Raw genomic sequence first — 24,259 nt, forward strand, 5'->3', positions numbered from 1 at the left:
ACCTGCCCAAACAGTAAGTCTTTGAAGCTTTCTGTATTGGCTTCTTAGAGTAATTGTTGTAGAAAAAGAAAAAAGGATTAAAAAAAAAAAAAAAAAAGAAAAAAAAAAACGGGCCCTCCTCAAAGATCTAATGGGTTATTGAAATGCTAAGAGACAAAGCAACCAGGGCCATTAAGGAAAGGTCCACAGGGCAGAGAGATCAGCTTTTCTTCGGGATTTGCATATGCGCCTCAGGGCCCTTCCCCTTTCTATGTTCACCAGAACTCCAAAAATCCTCCGCTTTTATTTTGGAGTTTTTCGTGTTGTTTTTTTTCTATGCCTGTCTCCTCTCTGCTGGGCTGGCTGCTCTCAGATTCTCTGGTGTCTGGTCTCAGTCTATCTATGGTTGGATTTTGGATCAGTAGAATGAGTTTCCGATAAGGGCTGCCACTGCAGTTCTCCCTTCTCCTTCCCGGAGCTGATAGCCCCTCCTCCCAGGGGACTGAGCCTGGCAGGGAGGGGCGCGGGTCCCCTGGCCGCAAAAACTTACAGATTTCGCTGATCTCAGCAGTTCCACGTTTTCATGAGTGTTGTATGAAGTATGCCCAAAGTCAGATTGCTCTGTGGTGTCCAGTCCACGCAGTTCCTGGCTTTCTACCTACTTTCCTGGAGGAGTAACTAAAACATACAGCTCACCAGTCTGCCATCTTGCCCCGCCTCTTCCTCTTTGTGCATTCTTTTACATGGGAATATTTTATTTTGAGTAAGTGTACCATGTAATCATATTTAATTTTAGCTTTTTGTTTGGTGTCATTTTTTTCTTAAATTTAGGAAAATATATTTGTATAAGAATAATATTATGATGTTTCCTTCTTTAAAAAATATTTGGTTACTCGTTAATAATTTACAATAAGTGTTGACTGAAAAGGTACCTGTTTTGGGCAGGGATTTTCTAATGTATCCACAGGCTTGGAAAAAAATGAGAGTCCAGACTTTGTCTTTCTCTTCCACTAAAATTTTCTGGGAGCAGGAACTGGATCTTGCCATCTTTGTATCTTCTTGCATAGCAAAGTGGCTATTCAATAAATTGAATAAATGAACTAACTAACAACATTTGTGTGTGGAGCTAGTACAATCACTACCGTTAGTGTTGCACAGTGTGAGTCTTCATGCGTTGACTGTAAAGCAATGGGAAGTACTAGTCGTTGTCTCTAGTTTTATTTTATATGTGAAAATTTATTTTAATATAGATTAGTAGGAATGTATACTGGGAGATATTTTCCTTTTGATCTGAGATAAAGTTTGGTAGTTTAATACAGTACAGTAGTATGGATGTCTTTTTAGCATAAGTTTTTTTTTTTAATTCTAGGTTTATAAAATTAATATATAATGAAACATATCTAAACTTACCATTTCAGTAATGCTGTAATTTTCAGCTTCAGTGAGGACAGCAGTATTCCATAGTTTTTTCCTAGTTAACTGATTTTACTTTTTAAAACCATTGGGATGCATTTTATTTTAACCACTTTGGATAAATTTTCCAAATATACAGCAATTTACCAACTTCTCAAATAAAGGATACTTGTCACAGTTTAACTTATCCTTGGAGTCAAGATTTTTGTTTTAGACATTCATTATTTTTCATCTATAATATTCTAATCCTGTGTAGTTTAGCTTTTTTTCTTTGATTTTTACTTCTCTTATCCTCTTCCACTGCCTTCTAATGTGTTGTTTCTAATCCATTTTATTGTAAGAAAAATCAATTTTAGAAATAAATTATATTTTAGACATTATTAAAGCTCTGAATGAAGAGCTCAAGTGCTAGTAAGAAACTTTGGGATTTGATGACCTTAATATTTCTGAGTCTTTTTATTACTTACCTCTGCATTCAGGTCTGTGTCGAAGATTGAAGCTGCCCATCATTTGGCATGTGTTTATCAAAGTGAAATTGTAATGTGGTAATATTATACTAGCACCAGTCATTGACTGTGTTATCACAGAACCATATAATGTCAGAACTGGGCAGAACTGAAGAGGTCACCAAAGTCAGTCACCTAGTTCACCCTGTAAACCCTGTCATTATACAGATGTAGAAAATGGGTCACATAGGTAATTTGTATCAGAGTAGGGACTAGAGCCCACATTCACCCAGTCCTTTTTCTGTTATACGAGGCTATCTCAGAGGAGCCTAGATAAGTTTTATTAGAGGAAAAGTATCTGATGGTTGGGCTGAGACATCTGTAATTGGGCACATTGGCTTCCTACTTTCACTTTGTAGTAACAGAATGTGAAAACATTGGTTTGGAAAAGTATTGCTTATTTCTCCCAGCAGTTAGACAAATTCATCTGTAAATCTGAGATTGGTTTAACCAAAAAAAAAAGAAACTTTTTTCTACTATCTGTTTCTGTCTAGTGTCTGTCTCTGACATTGTTGCTGACTGCTCCTGAATTCTTTGCTCATGAAACAGCATGTGCTCTCTGAAACAGTCTTCTCTGTCTCAATCACTGCACATGTCTTATATCACCCAATCCACAGGATCAGTTGATTCCTTAATGCTTATTTCTATCTCTCCCTTGTAGGTGTTCTATGGTCTTACAGCCTCTCTTGCATATGGGTGAATTCCAAATCTAGATTTCTAACTCCAAGTATCTTAAACTCCAGGACCACCTCTTCTCTTCTGTATCTAATCCTTTGCCAATGTTATTATCCTCAACTCACATCAAAATCAGCATATTTCAGTTCACATTCATCATGTTCTTCCCCAAACTAGCCCCTCCTTTTATTTCTGCCAATGCTATTACTGTTTTGTTTTTTTTTTTTTTCTGTTTAATCAGGCTGAAATACATGGGTTATAGCACCACCACCCCCTCCCAAATATCTGATCACTCATTCACCAAGTCTTTATTGGTCTTGAGTTATTCTTTCTCCCATCTTTTTCTTCCTTGCCACTTCCATTACTTCCACCCTAATTCTGGCCTGTTCCAAACCAGTGAGTTTAGCAGCTCTCTTTTTACCTATCCATGACTCATTTTCCTTTCGGACTACCCTACACATTGTTAGCAGGTTAATGTTCCTATAGAGTGCTTTCATCATGCCACACACCTTGTTAGAAAAAAAAACTTCAGGTCAATCTTGGGCTGGATTCTCTACTGTTTATGTCCCTGCTGCCTTAGTTTTCATTCATACTCTCAAACCCATTTAAAATGACTTCTTTCATCTTCTCTGAGTCAGTGGGACCCAGACTTCTAGATTACATGAACCAGTAAAATTTCAGAGTAATATGAGTATCAAAATAGCATGCCTGGGCAAGTAGACTTTTTGTTGTTGTTGTTTACTGTCAGCCAATGATACTTGAAAATAGGTGAATTACAGTTATTAATTAGTTTCATGGAAAAACTTTATATGTATTCATTACTGTTTTTTCCATTTTGTTTGCTTGGCAAAATGGCCATATACTGGCAGGTAATTGGGGATCACTGATTTAAATATTATGCATCTTTGGTGTTCTCTTTCTGCCCTAAGCTCTCAGACCAGTTATTTTCTATGTTAGCCATTGGATACTGTATCGTGACATTGATAATAATGTGCCTTCACTCCTCAACTGAATTGTGAGCTCCTTAAAAAATGGGGCTATGTTTTTTGCCTTTTTCCCTTGGTGTGCCAAGCACTAAGAAGATAGTTTCTGAGTTTATAATTTGTGTGTATCTGTCAGGCATTAAGAAGATGGCAGGTCCTTGAAATTTTAATTCTACCTTGCTACCTTTACTAGTCATGAAATACTGCACTTAAGCTGTTTTAACTAGTTTTGATAGTTAATTTGATATTAACTATGTCTTAGTTTGTATTCTCTATGAATTAAAGTATTGTTCTCAGTGTGATTTCAGAAAGGAGTCTTGAAATCCATTTTAGCAAGTCTTACCAACAAGCGGTGTTTTTCTTTGTTTTTAACTCTTTGTTCTTATTGTATAGGAAACCAGAGATCAAGCTATATAATAGAGAGGGGTGTGTGTTTATGCTGTATATGTTCAAATCTCATTATAATATTGAAGTGATTTGGACTCTTAATTATTTTAATAGAGTGCATAAATGCAGCATGCTTTAGCACCTATAAGACAGACTATAATGGTTTATCAAAGGGCTAATCATAATGTGAATTTTAATTACTGTATATAAAGTATATGTGTGTACACACACACACAACTATATTAGCTTATTAGGGTTTTTTTGTTTGGGTTTTTTTTTTTTTGGCTTTGATATAGTACATCCTTTCAGCAAATAAATTTAATTATTTTCAGTATTAATGGAGTTTTCTTGATTTTTCCTCCCCTCTCAGGTGCTATTCAAGTATTGGGAAAGTTCAGGATGCCTTTATATCTTACAGGCAGTCTATTGATAAATCAGAAGCAAGTGCAGATACATGGTGTTCAATAGGGTAAGACTTTGTATAAAACTAATGGTATTGTGATTGATACACAAAGCCAATTGCATCAGATATACTGAACTCTGTAGTATATAACATGTTACTGAAAATAAGCAAGTAATTCTTAGTGGACTTATCTGTTCTTACTTTCTCATTCCAGTGTGCTCTATCAGCAGCAAAATCAGCCTATGGATGCTTTACAGGCTTATATTTGTGCTGTACAATTGGACCATGGCCATGCTGCAGCCTGGATGGACCTAGGCACTCTGTATGAATCCTGCAACCAGCCTCAGGATGCCATTAAATGCTACTTAAATGCAACTAGAAGCAAAAGTTGTAGTAATACCTCTGCACTTGCAGCACGAATTAAGTATTTACAGGTAAAATTTTTAAATAGCAGTTATTTTAAAGCATATGTTTCCCTATGACACACAGGCAGGAGGAGGGTGGCTGGAAAATTTGTCTAGTTGTGTTTTGATGTCTATAATTTGTTTCCATATTTTGTAAACATACCATAGCTTGTAATATTATTTTACTTTTCATTTTAAGTAAGATATGCAATATTTTAAAAGGTGCTCTTTTGCACATTTACTCTGTTGATGCATATTAATTTACATAATTTTTTTCTATGTACTGTCTACATTTTTAAGTTGTCATAGCATTTTAGAGAAAAGAACACAAACACTGTCTTTCACTCTTGCTTGAAGTGTCATTTGAAGACAGCTATGAGAACTTTGAAAACAGAGCTCAGCTTTGTTCTGATTCTCACAAAGGTTTATATTCCGGTTACCCTCTTTATACATAGTGTCTTTCTAAAACCCCAAACTTGGAGTCTATTTTCTTTTAAACAAACAATTAGCTATAGCATTTAGGAAGATTTAGTGGACTTGCTCTTACTCAAGTAGGCTTGTGTTAAATTTGCTTTTTACATAATTTTTCCTAGGCTCAGTTGTGTAACCTTCCACAAGGTAGTCTACAGAATAAAACTAAATTACTTCCTAGTATTGAGGAGGCGTGGAGCCTACCAATCCCCGCAGAGCTTACCTCCAGGCAGGGTGCCATGAACACAGCACAGCAGGTGAGAAGTTGGGTTATGTTCTGCAGGTGCCCAGCTTTAAGGGTTCTTTTCAATCTGTAGTGGTCAAGTTTATTTTACTAAGCACAGGAGGCTTTTATTAATGAAAAGCCTTTGGATTTAATTGCAAAGGGATTCTAGATCAAAATAAAACTCCCTCAGATTTGGGAAGAAATGTTGGGGTACCAACTTAGAACCTTTGTGGATTTTCTTGATTTTGAAAGAAACTTCTTAATAAAAAAAATGCTACAGTGGTTTATTTAATATAAAAAGCAAGTTTTTCAAAGGAAGGTGTGCATTCCCCCATTGATGATTCCTTTTATTTTGACTTTTAATAATTGCAATCAGTGATGTCCACATAGCTTTGAAAAGTATGCAGCTTGTAAAGTTTTATAATTTGAAGGAATGAATTAAGAATATATAGAACCCTATTTTTGTCTTCCTTCTGTGATTCTTAGGCATGTAAACCTCATCATCCAAATACTGAACCTGTATTAGGCCTCAGTCAAACACCAATTTCACAGCAGTCCTTGCCACTACACATGATTCCTTCTAGCCAAGTAGATGACCTGTGCAGTCCTGCCAAGAGGAAAAGAACATCTAGTCCAACAAAGGTATATATTTTAGAGAAATAGAAAATCCCAATCAAAAAAGAAGTTCCAACTGCCCTGAAATTGTGCAGTTTGAACATCTCTTGTCCTTTATTTTAAATCTGTGGACATCAAAAAGTGAAAGGTTTGAGTTTTTCCATCCCAGACTCTTAGCATCCTATTAAATACAGAAGATAGGGATAAATTTGCATTCATCAAATCATTTTATTCATCTCCCTGCTGTTAAGATCTCAACACACTTTTCATCATCACTTTCTGACATTGAAATTAATTAATTGTTGGATCTAGTGGACAGTGTGGTATTTAGGCTAGCTGTTTGGGCCATAGTTTAGGGGTGGGCCTTTTTGGGTGGTTTATTAAAGAATCAATGTTATTAATTTATAATTTTCCAAATGTAATATGCATGTTAAACTATTTTTAAAGCAATTTAATATTATAACATCATTATTATTTGTAAATTCTCCAATTTTTAGTAATTTGACCTCCATTAGTCATTATTAACTCTATGTACTTAACCAAATATTCTTTAATTTTTTTTATCAATTTTCCTCAGAATACTTCTGATAATTGGAGTAGTGGCCATGCTGTGTCACATCCTCCAGTACAGCAACAAGCTCATTCATGGTGTTTGACACCACAGAAATTACAGGTATGTAAGATATGCTTTTGACATTGTTTTTTTAATTAAGGAGTACAGGTAGTGAGCTTTAAGTATTAATTCTTAAAGTTGAATGGCATTAAACTCAATTAATATGGACATAAGTAAAATGAGCCGACATTTACCACAGTAATAGAGATAATTCATGTTTGTTTCTCACTTGATTTAGTTTTTTGAAGAGCTTATACATTCATATGGTTCAAAATGCAAAAAGTGTGAATATAGGGTGTATAGGTAAAGTCTGCTTCTTAATCCTGTCTCTACCCACTTGATTCAGCCAGTGTTAGTAGATTCGTAGGCATTTTTCCAGCGATATGTTGTGCATGAATAAGCAAATATGTAAACCCTTCTTTCATGTATTTTTTTTCTTACACAAATGATAGAATGATACATATACTATTAATAGTGTATCTTACAGACTTTTCCATGCCCATATATAAAGAGCTTCCTTATTCTTTTATGGCTATACTTTATATTTCTTTAAGTAGATGTCACACCTTTATTTAACCATATGCCTAATTTTGGACGTTCAGGTTTTTTCCCCCCAAACTACTCCTATTCCAAACAGCTCTGGTTTGAACATACTCATCATAATGCATTTTTAAGCTTGAGGAGCTTTCTGCATGAATGTTGAAAAATATTTTATTAATAAGTTGAATCTCATGCCCATTTATTTCAAAGCTCACAATACAGTAAAGCATCTTCAGAGTAATGTTTAGTTCTTACTTTTCTCAGACTTCTTAAAGGACTTCATCTTGGAGTTGATTGCTTTGGGTCAGAAATAGTATCTTTTTACCAGATAGGTTCTGAGTTTTTATCTAGTCATTCCAGGGAAAGATTGCTTAGAATAGTGAGCATGCTATCTTTGACTGTATTCTCCCTTTTTTCTTCTTCTAGCACTTGGAACAGCTCCGTGCAAATAGAAATAATTTAAATCCAGCACAGAAACTGATGCTGGAACAGCTGGAAAGTCAGTTTGTCTTAATGCAGCAACACCAAGTGTGTATAGCATTTTTTTCCTAAAATTTGTTAGCATTTTGAATATTTTTATTGATTATAATATCATTTTAGAGCATTTTCATGCCCATTTTCTGTGCTTCTTGAAATATTAGTAATGGACAGAGTTTTTTAGGAAAAATAGCTGTGAATTTAATTTTGAACACAACACTTGGTATTTTATTATTTATTTATAAGATATTTCACGTGTCCTAGGGGGTTATTCATATTATTTAATACTTACAAGCGATCCTAAACTGAGGTGGTGTTTTTTTAGGGTTTGTTGTAGTTTGGAGGATCTGGCATAAATGTAAACAGGAAACTTTTGAGTATCCTATTTTGTGATGGGGAAAAGACCTGTAAATTCCTGAGTCCTTTTCCATAATTTTCAGCTGCTTTCTTTTGTCATTACTAAAGGGCTTTTTTGTTAAAATGAAACCAATTTCTCCTTTTCCGAGGAAGCTCAACCATAAATGAACAAACACATTTTTGGTGTGTATTTTTCAACTTAGAGAGATTAAACATTAGGTTAAAATCAGAGATGCCCTGATTTTACATCTTCACGTCCTAATTCTGTCCCCTGTGGACCATATAAAACAGCATTTACTTTTTATTTGTTTCTGATAGATGAGACAAACAGGAGGTGCACAGGTACGATCTACTGGAATTCCTAATGGGCCAACAGCTGACTCATCACTGCCTACAAACTCTGTCTCTGGCCAGCAACCACAGCTTGCTCTGACCAGAGTGCCTAGCGTCTCTCAACCTGGAGTCCGCCCTGCCTGCCCTGGGCAGTCTTTGGCCAATGGACCCTTTTCTGCAGGCCATGTTCCCTGTAGCACATCAAGAACGCTGGGGAGTACAGACACTATTTTGATAGGCAATAATCACATAACAGGAAGTGGAAGTAATGGAAACGTGCCTTACCTGCAGCGAAACGCACTCACTCTACCTCATAACCGCACAAACCTGACCAGCAGCGCAGAGGAGCCATGGAAAAACCAACTATCCAACTCCACTCAGGTAATAAGAAAGACTATAGCTGCCTTGTTGGCTTCTTACATAATAGTAAGGCTTTATTTGGTTTTGTACATTTTCAAAGAAGAAATCAAAGTTTGAGGAACTGTTCTTATAAGAATTTTATCAGTAGTACAGTGTTATAACTGCATTGTTATTCAGTATATATAGACGTGAGTATATTTGCTTTTCCATTATAAAATTTCCACACCAGGCGGGTGGGGGGGAATAATCTGGCAAGTCTATAAAGGAAGAGGAAAATAAATCATAAAATTCCCCAAATTCCATTGTTAATTTACATCATAAACACATCTATATAATGTGCCTTAGTTCATTTCTGCATGTATTACCTATTTAAGATCAGGCATTGTGCTAGGTGTTAAGTATTCACTCTTAACAGGAGAAAAAGTCAATTAAGAAGTGGCTACCACCTTATGAAGCTCGTTACTGCAAAGGAGAGGCTAAACTTGCATATAATTGTGCCTAAGAGTCTCCCCCTGAGTACCTCTTTGTTGCTCAGATGTGGCCCTCTCTCTCTCTACCTGAGCCATCTCGACAGGTGAACTCGCTGCCCTCCCCCCTACGTGGGACCCGACTCCCAGGGGTGTAAATCTCCCTGGCAATGCAGAATATGACTCCTGGGGATGAATGTGGACCCGGCATCGTGGGACGTGGGACTGAGAGTATCTTCTTGACCAAAAGGGGGATGCAAAATGAGACGAAATAGTTTCAGTGGCTGAGAGATTTCAAATGGAGTCGAGAGGTCACTCTGGTGGACATTCTTATGCACTATATAGATAACACCTCTTAGGTTTTAATGTATTGGAATAGCTAGAAGTAAATACCTGAAACTACCAAACTCCAACCCAGCAGTCTGGACTCCTGAAGACAATTATATAATAATGTAGATTACAAGGGATGACAGTGTGATTGTAAAGACCTTGTGGATCACACCCCCTTTATCTAGTGTATGGATGAGTAGAAAAATGGGGATAAAAACTAAAGGACAAATGGGGTGGGATTGGGGGGATGACTTGGGTGTTCTTTTTTCACTTTTATTTTTTATTCTTGTTCTGGTTCTTTCTGATGTAAGGAAAATGTTCAGAAATAGATTGTGGTGATGAACGCATAACTATGTTATCATACTGTGGACAGTGGATTGTATACCATGGATGATTGTATGGTATGTGAATGTATTTCAATAAAACTGAATTTACTCCCTGGCAACGTGGAATATGACTCCCGGGGAGGAATGTAGACCCGGCATCGTGGGATGGAGAACATCTTCTTGACAAAAAGGGGGATGTGAAAGGAAATGAAATAAGCTTCATTGGCAGAGAGATTCCAAAAGGAGCCGAGAGGTCACTCTGGTGGGCACTCTTACGCACACTTTAGACAACCCTTTTTAGGTTCCAAAGAATTGGGGTAGCTGGTGGTGGATACCTGAAACTATCAAACTACAACCCAGAACCCATGAATCTCGAAGACAGTTGTATAAAAATGTAGCTTATGAGGGGTGACAATGGGATTGGGAAAGCCATAAGGACCCCACTCCACTTTGTCTAGTTTATGGATGGATGAGTAGAAAAATAGGGGAAGGAAACAAACAGACAAAGGTACCCAGTGTTCTTTTTTACTTCAATTGCTCTTTTTCACTCTAATTATTATTCTTGTTATTTTTGTGTGTGTGCTAATGAAGGTGTCAGGGATTGATTTAGGTGATGAATGTACAACTATGCAATGGTACTGTAAACAATCGAAAGTACGATTTGTTTTGTATGACTGTGTGGTATGTGAATATATCTCAATAAAATGAAGATTAAAAAAATGCATTAAAAAAAGAAACCAGCATAAAAAAAAAAAAAAAAAAAACTGAATTTAATTTAAAAAAAAAAAAAAAAAGAAGTGGCTACCATAAATTACCAGAAGATATGACTTTGGTGGAAAAGTGCTATGAGAGTACCCAGGAGGGGAGAGGGCCAGAAGAGAAGAGGTGAAATATGAGGCTGAAGGTAGGGTAGGGTAGGGCCTAATTTGTCTTGACGGCAAAGTGGAGCTAATAAAGGTTTTGAAACAGGAATAGATTTCATGAACATTATTTTTATCAAAGATATTTGCCATATTTTATTAAATTGTTGCATTATTCTTAGATATTGAATTTCTAAGTTTTTACCTCTGAATATTTATGTGCATAGTTCCCCCATATTTTGGATTGTTTCCATGAGTGGGTGCTCAGAAGCAGAACTGAAGGGTCAAAAAGTAAGCATATTAAAATATATTCTCAATACATTTTGCCAAATTACTTGTATTTTTATTAATTGGCTATAAAAATAATTGTCTTATTGCTGGTTAGACTTATGTTATTGATAAAACTGAGATGTTATTTTTCTAAGGCTTTTCAATTTACTCTTGAAATACTATCATGTTGGGATCATCTCTGTTCTGAACTAATTAGTTTTATTCATCCTTAAAGAAATACTGAGCATCTACTAGTCCATGTCCTGTTCGAGGCTCTGGGAATACATCAGCAAAGAAAACACACAAAAATTTCTTGGTGTAGGTAAACAGACAATAAACAAATCACAATACATATGTAATATTGAACGATGATATGATTAGTGCTTGGAACAAAGTATATTAGAAAAAGGAGCTAGAGAGTACTGCAGATTGGTGATAGGAGAGTTGCAGTTATAGATAGGAAGGTCAGGGAAGACTTCAACAAAAGGTAACATTTGAAGACCTGAAGCAGTTACAGGAGTGAGCCTTGAGGATATTTGTGATGAGTGTTCCAGGTCTGGGGAGCAGCAAGGAGCAATGAGCCCTGAGGCAGTACTGTGCCTCACGTGTTTGAGGAATAGCAGGATGGCAAGCATGACTGCGCAGGCAGGCAAGGAGTAAGAAAAGAGAAGTGGTCCATGTGGAATCAGGATGGCTAAATCATATTCATTGTTAAGAACGTTGGATTTTATACTCTGAGTTAAATGGGAAACTATGGGAGAGTTTTGAATGGAGGAATGACATGTTCTGACTTAGTTTTTAGCTAGATCCCCTCTGGTACTCTGGATAGACTAAAGGAGACAGAAGGTAGAAATGGTGTGACCAATTTGGAGATTACTGCTGTAAACCAGGTTGAGAAATTATGGTGGCTTGACCTAGAGTGGCAGCAGTAGAAGTGGTCAGTTTTGGGGTATATTGTGATAGTAAAATCAACAGGATTAGCTGATGTACTTGGAGTGTGAGAAAGAGGAGTCTCACTACGCTAACCAACTAGAAGGATGGATGAGACTGGCTGAAATGATCAAAGGGTAAGAATAGATAGAGAAAAGAAGAGAACATAACTGAGCTTGGAGCATTCCAAAGTAATAGGTTGGGAAATTGAAGAACTAATGAAGACGACTAGTAGAGGAGTGACCCTGTGAGTTAGGAGGAGATACAGGAGAATGTGAGTGATATCCTGGAAGTTAAGTGAAGAAAGTCTTTCAAGGAGGAGAACACAATCAAAATGTGTATCAGTTAATGCTGATAGGTTCAGTAAGGTGAGAACCGGAAATTGACCATCTGAGGTATTTGTTGACATTGCAGAGATCAGAAATCTATGGTGACAGCCAAATCTACCCCATGATTTGTTTCTTTTACAGCCTGCAAACTAAGAATGGTTTTTGCATTTTTTAAAGGGTTAAGAAAAAAATGGATGTGTGACGGAGACTCTATGGCCTGCAAAGCCTGAAATATTTACTGTCTGATCCTTTGCATAAAAAGTTTTCCAGTCTTTGGATCAGATTGATTTTAGTGGATTAGTGGGGGTAAAAGCTTAATTGCAATTTGCTTCAAGATAAAATGGGAGGAGAGAAATTGGAAGCAGCAAGTATAAACTATTCCAGTGCAGACACATGGTCATGTAGGCTACATACTATGTATCACAAAGGGTACCATTCCTGTAGACCATGGCATAAAAGGGAAAAAGAGAAACAGGGTGGTCACTGAAGAAGTGGGATTAAGAGTTGTTTTGTTGTTGTTTTAAGTTAAAAATGGTAGAAATAACAGTGAAAGCTAATGGAAAAGATTCAGTCAAGAGGGAGCAGTTGACACAGAAGAAAGGGGGGAGCTTTGCTAGTACAGGTGAGAGATGGTGGAATTTTTAGGTTTCGGAGTCTAAACATTAAAGGATTGTTAAAAGAATAACATGAGATTTTTATTAAAATGCCTTTTACAGTGCTATGATATAATAGGGCAGTTAACAAAGGCTCTCATTTCTTATGATTGTAAAGTACAGTTCTTTCTATTACTGTCTTCTTCACCACATCTAATTCCCTGGCTCCTTTAGTTTCTGATATTTTCAATAAATACTCTTAAACCTCTTGGAAATTTGCTATCCTTTTAAAACATAATTCTAATAAAAGAACCCTCAGTTGGCAGGCCACTAGGCCTCTTTACGTGACTGTGAATACTAAGTGTCAGGGAACCCCAGCATTTCCTTCATGGGCCTCTCAAGGCCAGTGTTGGTAGAAGCTTCTTAACTTAGGTAATGAAGTGATGAAGTTGTCTTAGAAAATGCTGTTGAACTGACTCTAGGTCAAAAGTTTCCCAAGTTAAGTTGCTGCATGATCACTACTGCTGGGGAACCTTTAACTCTGGTATTAAAGTTATAAACTCTTAAGAGACATTTTCAATATTGTCTTACACAAACCTATTCAAATATCTTTCTCAAGTTGTAATGAAAACTAAAACATGGATAGACCTATATGGTGTATCTCCCATTGGCTTTTGATGATGGGAAGAAATACAGATCTACATTAATTTACAGTTTTGAAAGAGTTTATTTAGAACTTGCTCTTAAGATATGGAAGTAAAACCATGTGAATTGTAGGTTGATTGTTCAGCAAGTACTCTAAAGAATTTAGAGCTTAAAATACCTTGATTTGCAGATAGAGAAGATGTAATAAAATGGTTCCTTTGTCACGTGTCTGCACATTATAATCTATTTGTTAAATAATTAACCTGTGAGTAAATATTTGATGATAAATGAACTTTTGACTCCCTTCCCAGACTCTTTCTTGGATGATGTTTTAAATATTGATATGCTTATAACATGCAGTATTTTTACTTTATGAAAAGTTTTCAAATAACTTACAGATTTTATCTTTTAAGTGCTACTGTGATTGAACTTTTTGTTGCTTATGTAACCATTTAAAAACCAAATTGTACTTCTTCACATGCTCATTGATGTATATGAACTTTTAATCTATCTAATTTTTAGGTAGATAAATTTCTTGAGTAGAGAACTCATTAGTTTAAGGTTTTCAGCTTTAGAAATTGGTTTTAGGGGTATGCTAGCTGATTTTAACTAGATGATTAAATGCAGCCTTTAGTGTATAAGTATTTTGTCATCAGCTAAGTTTTTATTCCTTTCTAGCTTATTGCTGACAGATTAAATTTCACCTAAAAGCACAAAGGCTTTTAAACATTGTTGCTGAAGTAATTCTCAACCCAGAATGCAACAATTCTAAAACTTTGTCTACGGTTGGAAGGGTCCATTTAATTATTAGGAATATAAGTTTAAAATATATGAATATATAATTATGATCTTGTAAATCCCACACAAGGTATTGGTTTTGATGTTCCAAGATTATAATAATTTGGAAACTATTAAATTATTATTTCATAATTCCAATGTTCCTTTAATCAGTGTTGCTAAAAAATTAGCTTTCCTATTATTAATTATTTTGTCAATAAAATGAAATAGAAATGTTCTTCTTAAAGAAGTTTCTCTCTGACACCAGGAACAATTTTCAGGTAAAATGTATACATCTTGGTTCCATTTATCATATTTTCATTCCGTTAAATACTCTAAATGACCTTCCTCTGTACTTAATACTTTTATTTATTGTGTTATAATGCCCCCTCAGATTGCTTTAACAGTATCAGTATATTTTCCTAATTTTGCAAATTAGGTTGTTAAAAAATGCAGTTTATCCCCCAGTCATTAATAGAGACTTAGAATGTCTTTTAAATGTGGGTGGCAACAGGGAGGAATCTTTAAGCTATTCCTTGGAATACGTTCATAGATTTAATTATTTTGCCCTTAATTGAAGATAGCTGTTTTAACAGTAGATTTATATTATAGAAGAATAGGTTTTAATGATAATTTTAAAGGTTTAATAAATTCACTTTCTGTATTAATCTGTTAACAGATCACAGACTAATAAGTCGGTTTATGTTGATCCGTAGTCAATGGCTTTAATTGTTGTGATCATATATGTTTGTTTATCCATATGGGCTTTGTATTATGAGATGAAACTACGTATATTATAACTTAAGCAATTTAAACTACTCAGTGCCTTGTATGAAATAATTTTTGCTAGACAATGGAGTCATGTTAGGCAGTCAGGAAGGAAAATTTCTCTAAAGATGTTAAACACCGATTGGTCAATTATAGATACTTTTTGATAACTTCTAGGATTTGGATCAAATTATCTTATATAGTTAAATGTTTATTTTCAGTGGCTTTGCTTTTATTTAATAATTTTAATTCTGTATATGTTCTTTGAGTTTGCTAAGTATTAGATTTAAATCATTTTCTTTTCTTTTTAGGGGCTTCACAAAGGTCAGAGTTCACATTTGGCAGGACCTAATGGTGAACGACTTCTCTCTTCCACTGGGTCTTCCCAGCATCTCCAGGCAGCTGGCTCTGGTATTCAGAATCAGAATGGACATCCCACCCTGCCTAACAATTCAGTAACACAGGGGGCTGCTCTCAATCACCTCTCCTCTCACACTGCTACCTCAGGTGGACAACAAGGCATTACTTTAACCAAAGAGAGCAAGCCTTCAGGAAACACATCAATGGTGCCTGAAACAAGCAGGCACACTGGAGAGACACCTAACAGCACTGCCAGTGTCGAGGGACTTCCTAATCATGTCCATCAGGTGACGGCAGATGCTGTTTGCAGTCCTAGCCATGGAGATTCTAAGTCACCAGGTTTACTAAGTTCAGACAATCCTCAGCTCTCTGCCTTGTTGATGGGAAAAGCCAATAACAATGTGGGTACTGGAACCTGTGACAAAGTCAATAGCATCCACCCAGCTGTTCATACAAAGACTGATAATTCTGTTGCCTCTTCACCATCTTCAGCCATTTCCACAGCAACACCTTCTCCAAAATCCACTGAGCAGACAACCACAAACAGTGTTACCAGCCTTAACAGCCCTCACAGTGGGCTACACACAATTAATGGAGAAGGGATGGAGGAATCACAGAGCCCCATGAAGCCAGATCTGCTTCTGGTTAGCCACAAACCTAGTCCTCAGATCATACCATCATTGTCAGTGTCCATATACCCTAGCTCAGCAGAAGTTCTGAAGGCATGCAGGTAAGTGTGGGAAAGTTCATCACAAAGTGAAAAAGGTTGACTGATAAGAATGCTGAAATATAATTTGGATCTTTTAAGATCTGGAAATTAAGCAAAAGATGGGATAGTCACTCATCTGAAATAACAGTTTGAAGAGCTTTGTTATGCTTCGATGTTGTGGTCCTATTTATTAATGTATCAGATGTGAAAAGTGTTCCTACAAATCGCTTGATCTGAGTGGGTATGTCTGTGTGGTGTTACTGCCCTCTACGGTTTACTAGGGTTGTCAGCTTCAGTGTCATTGACTGTGCCCTGGAGATGGAAACAAGAAAAGTAGGTTAAATCGTATTTGGCCGAAAATAGTAAGACCTGGAAAACCCTCCCATTTTTTTTTTTTTTAAATCAAAGTTATTAAATGTTAGAATAGGAATGGACCCTTAGCAGTTATCAAGTCTAGTCTTTGCTTTCAATTGAGAAAACAGGGCCATTTTGTTTGAAGAGGTTTTAAAGCAGGCAATAGAGGAAGGAAGGAGTGAGGGAGAATGGAGAGAGATGATAGACTGTCAGCCATTCTGAAAGGAGCAGCCATATTCTGCTAGTCTTGAAAGGTTGGGGTCTCAGAGATTTAGGAAGAAATGACTCTCCTCCGCTCCCAGAAGAAGAATCAAAGAATCAGGCAATGCCATCTTTCTCTGGTATTTGGAGGACATACAGATTCTTTTCATTGTACCTGGCATGTAGTTAATTTTTCACGTTTACTCACAAGTGTTGTCTTCTGTAAGTGACTAAAACGTGAATGAAAGTCAGATAATGAGCTTGGAATAAATGCAAGAAAGAATTCACTATTTTTTAATACATTAAATTTTATGTTTGAGCACTGATATGTAGTGGATTTTAAAAAGGTCTTTTTGTCATAGATTGTTATAAAAGAACATCTAGAAAATAAACATCCTATAAATAGAAAATATAAACATTAGTTTTAGTTTGTCTCCATTGACAGTTGAATATATCTTTTGCATTTGAAAGCTTAAAGCAGTTCTAACTTAACATCTATGTAAATCTCTTCCTGCAATTGCTAGTGCTTATGTGTATCTCCTATACTGGTATCTAAAAGTTTGGTTATCCTTTCTGCTTTTCAGATTATTTTATGAGAAAGTATCATGGGCCCAACATGAAATGGTTGTCACTGACAAACAACTAAGATGAAATTAAATTTATTCTTTTATAGTGTTTGCTGCTTGGGAAGGGCATGGGGTAGGAACAATACAGTAAGAAGAATTAATTTTGAATGTAAAGTTGCAGTTGATAATTGAACTTTAATACTATAAATACACCATAGTTTTGCCAGTAGCATTTCTTTGAAAACTATTTGAATTTGAATTGAGTATTTAAAATGCCTTCTGGTATATGTTGTGAGTTCTGTTACTTTTCATTACTTTCTGACAGTTGTTTTTAAAACTGTATTTAGCTGTTATCCTTATTCTGAGATAAGCTAAAGCAAAAATTGCATCTTTTTCATATTTTATTATTCTCTTTGTATTGTCTATTGGCTTCTTGTTGCTGACAGCATTTTCCTTAGTGGCCTATCAACATACCAACTACTGTAATTAATCCTAACTGCCTTCAAGATTTTTTTATACGACAGTAACTTAAAACCATGTTAGGTGATCTCTAAACCAAACCAAATTCTTCTAAAGCATATTAAGTGAGGTTCCTGAATTTCTAGTATTTGCTTTCTTTAGAAATTTAAGAGTTTTATATTTTTGTCTAGAAATTACACTGTCATTCACTTCAACTCTGGGCCTAAAGAAAGTAGGAGTATTTTACTATCCAGATGAAATGCTACACTGGACTTGTCTTGACTCACTTCCAATTTGTATGACCTTCTATCTGCTCTCCACTTGGCTGCTGAGGCCTCTCTCCTGTTTCCTAGATACTGCTGCTACCACTCTGCTGGAGCAGGTGCCTCCTCCCTTATCTGTTCTTTGTAGACTCAAAACAGTTGCTTGGAAAATGTGGTAAAATTTAGAGGTCCAAGACTAACATCATGGGAGGTGTATGGGACCTAAGGACTTTCTGGAGGAATACTGTTGGAAAGAGTTCCATGGAGCTGTGCTTTTGTTCTTCAAATTATAAACAGTATACAGTAGCAGTTATCTTAAGTTTTCATTAATAAAGTATTGTGTTATAGCCACCTAGTTGATTGTGTTTCTTAATGTATTAAAGATTATAATCTTCTGATCTCATTTTTGAGGTATTATATGAACATTCACTTCATAGTATTTAGGTGCATTCTTACAGTTTGATTTTTGATTTTCAGCTTTGAACTCTTACAGGCACTATAACCTTATCACAGAGATTTAGTCTTTTTGTACTTTGCAAATAGCTAAATTCATCAAAACGCCATAGACCCCTGGGGTTGTTTGAGTTATTCCAGTAAATCTAGGCCTCAGTTTATTGATGAAGAGACCAAAAAAAAAACCTCTGATAAATTGGAGATAAAAATCTAAAGCTTAGAGAAAAAGTCAGGGTGGCAAATGATTCATGATAGGTGTGATGTTATTATGTTTGTCATTTGTGTTCCATTGATGAGTGGCCTGCACTGGGCAGGAATCCAAAACTTAGAGAAGGAAAAAGTGACATAGGCACAAGAGACTTGATATCTCTGGTCTGGAGCTTCATAAGGAAAGATAATTTAAAGTGTAGATTGGTTCACCCTATAGAGAGCACTTTTTTCATTTCTCTGCCAAATGATATAGGTAAACTTGAAAGTAAGTTGAAGTCAATATTTTAAATAATTGGCCAGTGACTAATTTCCTCCTACTCTGCTTTGCTCAGGGAAAGGATTTTAAAACAGGAGAAAGGGGTTTCAAAATCTCTTAGTCCTTTCCGGCGCTGCCTTCTTTCTTCAACTCCTTTCTCCTCTTTGGTTTGTTATAGTAAAGTTTCATTATTTGGCTTGAAGTGTTATAAACAATGTTGGACATTTATGTGTTCAGGTGATAAAGCCTATTTCTGTTATTCACAGCCCTACCCTTTGTGTTAGGATTGATAAGTATATTTTAAGTGGGGAAAAAAGCTTATAGCTTCTATATAGACAACTACATACATCAGTTCCTTTAGGTAAATTCCTATTTGTTTCCTTAATAGGTAGTCTGTTTGAAACACAGTGAGAAACTGCTAGATATGATTTATTTACTTTTGAGTACCCTCTTATTTTCACACACACAGTTTTCAGAGTGATAGTTATCTTTAATCTGGCTCTGTCATCTTGGTATTGTGGTGGTCAGCGCTATATATTGGAAGGGAGTTATAACACCTTTGCTTCTTTTATGATGTAAAATTGTAATTGCACCATTCGAGTGATTGAATTAATATCAGCTTCCTTTGGTCATGGCTCACCTTTTTCTTTTCTGTTTTAAAATTCAGGCAGCTACATTTACCATATCTTACTTTCCTGTTTGTCCCTTTATTATTGTTATTATTGTTATAAAACTAGAAATGATAGAGGCAGAGTTCTACTACTGTGTCAAGCCCTGTTTTCTAGTCTCATCTCTCATGCCCAGAAGGTTATAGAAGCTTACTTAAATTCTGATGCCACATTTAATTAGCATGAGATACTCTTTTACGGTATAGGTTTTTTTTTTAATATTATTATTATTCAGAACTTTATTATCAGCATTTTAGACATACATTGTGCCATTTAAAATGTAAATAATTTATCCTTATATTAGAATTCAGTTTAAGCACTAAAATTAGATGCACTAGAATGGTATAGTTTTAATACTTGATCCATATTTTTGAATTTCTTAAAATATTAATAGATTAGTTTATATTAATCTACTCTAGAAAACAAATACTATGTATTCTGAGTCATAATCTGTTTAAAATCTCAAGTCAGAGTGGCAGATAGTTTGGCATGAAAACCAGTTATTTATGTGGATATTGTGACTATTTAATCTTGCATTGGTTTAATGATAATATTTGAATTATTTCTTTACCAGTCTCAGCCAGGTATTTTATACTTCCATAGAGTTTATAAATTAGTACCAATGATATACCTAAATTTAAAAGCTTAAATGTATCATGTCTGTCTTTAAATTTATAGTATATAGGTAAAAACTGGAGTTGAATAGAATAGTCATTTGTTTAACCTTTAAGCTTGTTTGTTAAACTTAAAATTTTACTTTAATAAATATTTTTACATCCTTTTATAAAACCTATAAAAGTCATTTTTTTTTTAAACCTAATTCATTTCCTTGACACCTGCCATAAACTCTTTGTTTTTACTTGGAGTTGTAGTTGAGAAAATTTAGAAAGTGATACACCCATGGTGCTATTTAGTATAACATCTCAAAAGTCCGGAGCAATTGAATTTCCAGCCTTAGTTTTCATTAGTGCCAACCAAAAAGGGCTGAATTGTAAGATTTTCCTGTGTATCAAAAACATAAAAAAAAAATGAAAATTAATTTTCTTTCAACTTGTGTTATTCTACAATTTGTGATAAAAAAACAACTAATTCCTTCTTAAACAAGCATAGCTACCAATTTTTTTACGCACAATAATTACAATTTTCAAATTCTTATCTGAAATTTTAATACCTTAAGAATACTTGGTATTTTAATGCATTGATTATTTTTGAATTTATAATAATTGGGTGAACTCTAAAATTATATCCTGTTGTTTTTATGAGTTGTGTAGAAACGTTAAGAGATTGGAAATATCTTCCTTTTATTCTTACTCTAAAAGAATTATAGCTTGGGAATAATTCTACCATATTTTAAGAATTTATAATTTAAAAAATAAGGTACCTTCATTAAAGGGGAAAAATCCAAATACTAGTAAGTAATAATTATATACAATATCAGAATGGATAGTAAATATATGTATCTTTAAAATATCAGCATAGTTTGCTATACAATTTAATAGATTGGAGTTTTGCTGACATATTTTAGTCCAAGACTTGCACGGAAAATTCTTTTCAGATTTCAGAAAAGAAAGAAAAAGATCTTTTCATCTCTGATAGATATCACAAAGATATTCTGGTTATAATTGCAAAGATGAGACATAGGACGAGAAACATACTATATTCTATTGTTACTATTATCTAGACCCTTTTTGATCAATTTATTGTTTTAACATTTGATGGAAAGAATCTGATGGTATAAAATAATGGAGAGAAAATTAGAGTTCATTTTTGTTCTTAAGGTAAAGAAAATAAGTTGGAAAATTATGAGCAAAATAGGGGATGTCAGTAATTCATGTGGTGTGGTATCCTTTGTATTACTTTTCTTCAATGGAATGTACAGGAATTAAGATAATGTATTTCCTGAAGTTAATAGCTGTTCTTAGTTATTTCCTGAGGGATCTAAATCTCATGGATTTATTGTATTTGTCCAAATGCCTTGTGATTTAATTCAGGATTTTTAAAATACATGAACAGTTGATTTATTCTCCCTTTTTTTTTTTTTTTTTTAAGGAATCTGGGTAAAAATGGCTTGTCTAGCAGTAGCATTTTGTTGGATAAGTGTCCACCTCCAAGACCACCATCTTCACCATACCCTCCCTTGCCAAAGGACAAGTTGAATCCACCTACACCTAGTATTTATGTGAGTCTTAATTGACTAACTAGAAAAATAAAACCAGTGTTTGCACTTACCTGTCTTTTAAAAGATCTTTGTTTAAATCAGTAAGGATGCCCTTTAGGAAATATTAAAATTTTTGGCAAAAGCTTGAATATTTTGGAGAAAAAAATAAGATTTTGTAATAACACTTAAAAATGCCTTTTCAGCTAGTTAATGGGATTGTATGAGAGTAGCGAGAAATACTTTTTCCTATTCTAGTTGTGAGCAGTATTAGGCAAAAGTTACCTAAAAGTGTAAGTTTTTTTTTTTGAGTGATCTGGGTTCTAAGTCTGCATTCTACTACCTGCTAGTTGTACAAAAACCTTAGCATTCATTCCATTTTATGCATCTGTCAAAGAGAGGATATTATCTACTTCTGAGGAATGTCTGAGAATGGTAAAACGTGATAGTAGATGTATGTCATTAAGAAGCTTAATAGTTTATTTGAAACATTTCAGACTAGGTATTATTTTTACTTTATATATTTAGACATAGAGGAAGTTGATAAGAGTTCAGTCAAAGCAACTCCTATTTACATTTTTCCAAATTATGTCCTCCTACGCCATTTCCTTCCATCTTCCACTTCTACCCCAAACAACAACTAAAAAATAAGCTGTAACGTTTAGGGTAATGTACTTAGCTAGAATGATCTTGCATCAGTAAAATGAATCTAGATTTTGTTTTTTTAGATTTGAACCTTTTTGCCCACTAGAGTCTAAATGCTATCATATTAATCCTTCCTCCAACCAGTATTTACTGATCCTTCATTATGTAAGGGAGGCTCTGAAATAGAGGTGTAATAAAACTTTTAAAGGGAGGTTTGAGGGGAAAATTACAAAATTAAGATTTGTCTTTTATGGGTCTTCAGCCTGCTTTCATTTTGTTAGTATTTTTTAAAACACTTTATTTTGAAATTTTATTTAAATTTTATTTCTCCCATATATTTTGTTCCATTATGTAACAGTAGGAATACTAACACATGATGTGTTATTTATTTACAATGTGATAAGTGGTGAATATAGTTTTGGGCATAATATTTAAATAAGAGCTCCATTTCCTGAGATCTAACCATACATTTTAATTTTACAGTTGGAAAATAAACGTGATGCTTTCTTTCCTCCATTACATCAATTTTGTACAAATCCAAACAATCCCGTTACAGTAATACGTGGCCTTGCTGGAGCTCTTAAATTAGGTAAGCTTTATATTTAAAAACAATAATAATAAATCGTATCTTCATTTTTTTAACTTTTGAAGCAGTGGCAGAAATTCATTTTGATTTTTGATACTTAATTTTTCAGTCCTTCATGTTTTCATTTTAATATTTTCCTGACTCAAAACATATGTGCATGCATATCACTTCTTTAATATGTGATGTGAACATAAAATGGTGACATTGGTTACTGGTGATTTCATGGTGGTTTTCTAATTTAGCTTTTATTTTGGCCTAATTATATAATTATGATTTACATTAACTAATACAAGAAATTTTGAAAGCAAAATGTGGGTGAAAGTTGAAGTACTCTAGTCCCCCCCTAGGTGTTTCCTGGCATCTCTAAAATTAAATAAATAAGTAAAACTTCAGTCTCTGGACCCTTGATTCAGTCTATATTGGGGTGGCATGATGATTAATTGTAGGGCTTTAGCATACGGTTGTACAAACCTGGAACTCTGGATGTGCTGAGGCCCTGGATGGTGTTAAGGGGAATTGGATAGAGCTGCATAAAATGCTTTCCCTTTTTTCTTAAAAAAAATTCATTTGAAAAATATTATTCCAAATAAAATTTTTATTTATTAACTACATTTATTTATTTATGAAGACCTGGGCCTTTTCTCTACCAAAACTTTGGTAGAAGCTAACAATGAACATATGGTAGAAGTGAGGACACAGTTGTTGCAGCCAGCAGATGAAAACTGGGATCCCACTGGAACGAAGAAAATCTGGCATTGTGAAAGTAATAGATCTCATACTACAATTGCTAAGTATGCACAGTACCAGGCCTCCTCATTCCAGGAATCATTGAGAGTAAGTATTTACTTTCTGAAGATCATTTTAGGGTTTTAAAGATTATTTTGGAGATTTGAAAGAGCACATTACTTTTTTAAACACATGATTATTTATGGATATATAAGGTAATTTGTAAGTGCTCCCTAGTTTGCGGGTATTAAGGTTTAGGCGCACCTATCAGTTGATACAGTTATTGTTATGGGAAAATAGAGTTGCTATCTAGTGAAATGTCTACCTTATTTTTGGAATGTTACTGTTTAGAGCAGGGTTTCTTATTCTCAGCACAGTTGAGATTTTGGGCCAGATAAGTCTTTGTTATGGGAGCTATCCTGTGTGTTGTAGGATGTTAAGCGGTATCCTTGGCCTCTACCCACTAGATGCCAGTAGCAACAACCCCATCCCCACTCCCCACCCCATGTGTGACAATCAGAAATGTTGCCAGACATTGCCAAATGTCCCCTGGGCAGCAAAATCACCCCCAGTTGAGAAACACTGATTTAGAGAGATAAATTTAGTGTCAG

At 34.9% G+C, this 24,259-nt stretch overlaps 1 protein-coding gene across 13 annotated transcripts in view; it reads left to right on the forward strand.

The window, feature by feature from the left end:
• Window positions 1-24,259, forward strand: part of KDM6A (lysine demethylase 6A) — a 244,651-nt gene that overhangs the window by 182,335 nt on the left and 38,057 nt on the right. For 3 of the 13 annotated variants that reach the window (XR_005214496.1, XM_037821207.1, XM_037821213.1), the window contains 11 exons: window positions 4,314-4,412; window positions 4,561-4,780; window positions 5,344-5,478; window positions 5,934-6,089; window positions 6,640-6,735; window positions 7,642-7,743; window positions 8,368-8,763; window positions 15,349-16,127; window positions 21,586-21,715; window positions 22,820-22,925; window positions 23,551-23,756. Coding sequence is in view for 12 of the 13 variants with exons in the window: in XM_037821207.1 (XP_037677135.1) it covers window positions 4,314-4,412; window positions 4,561-4,780; window positions 5,344-5,478; window positions 5,934-6,089; window positions 6,640-6,735; window positions 7,642-7,743; window positions 8,368-8,763; window positions 15,349-16,127; window positions 21,586-21,715; window positions 22,820-22,925; window positions 23,551-23,756 (2,425 nt within the window). In the remaining variant the exon portion in view is untranslated. The remainder of the gene's footprint in view (window positions 1-4,313; window positions 4,413-4,560; window positions 4,781-5,343; window positions 5,479-5,933; window positions 6,090-6,639; window positions 6,736-7,641; window positions 7,744-8,367; window positions 8,764-15,348; window positions 16,128-21,585; window positions 21,716-22,819; window positions 22,926-23,550; window positions 23,757-24,259) is intronic. The other 10 variants (XM_037821210.1, XM_037821212.1, XM_037821211.1 and 7 more) reach the window with 10 other exon arrangements.

Source organism: Choloepus didactylus, chromosome X, assembly GCF_015220235.1.
Source record: "Choloepus didactylus isolate mChoDid1 chromosome X, mChoDid1.pri, whole genome shotgun sequence".
NCBI lineage: Eukaryota > Metazoa > Chordata > Mammalia > Pilosa > Megalonychidae > Choloepus > Choloepus didactylus.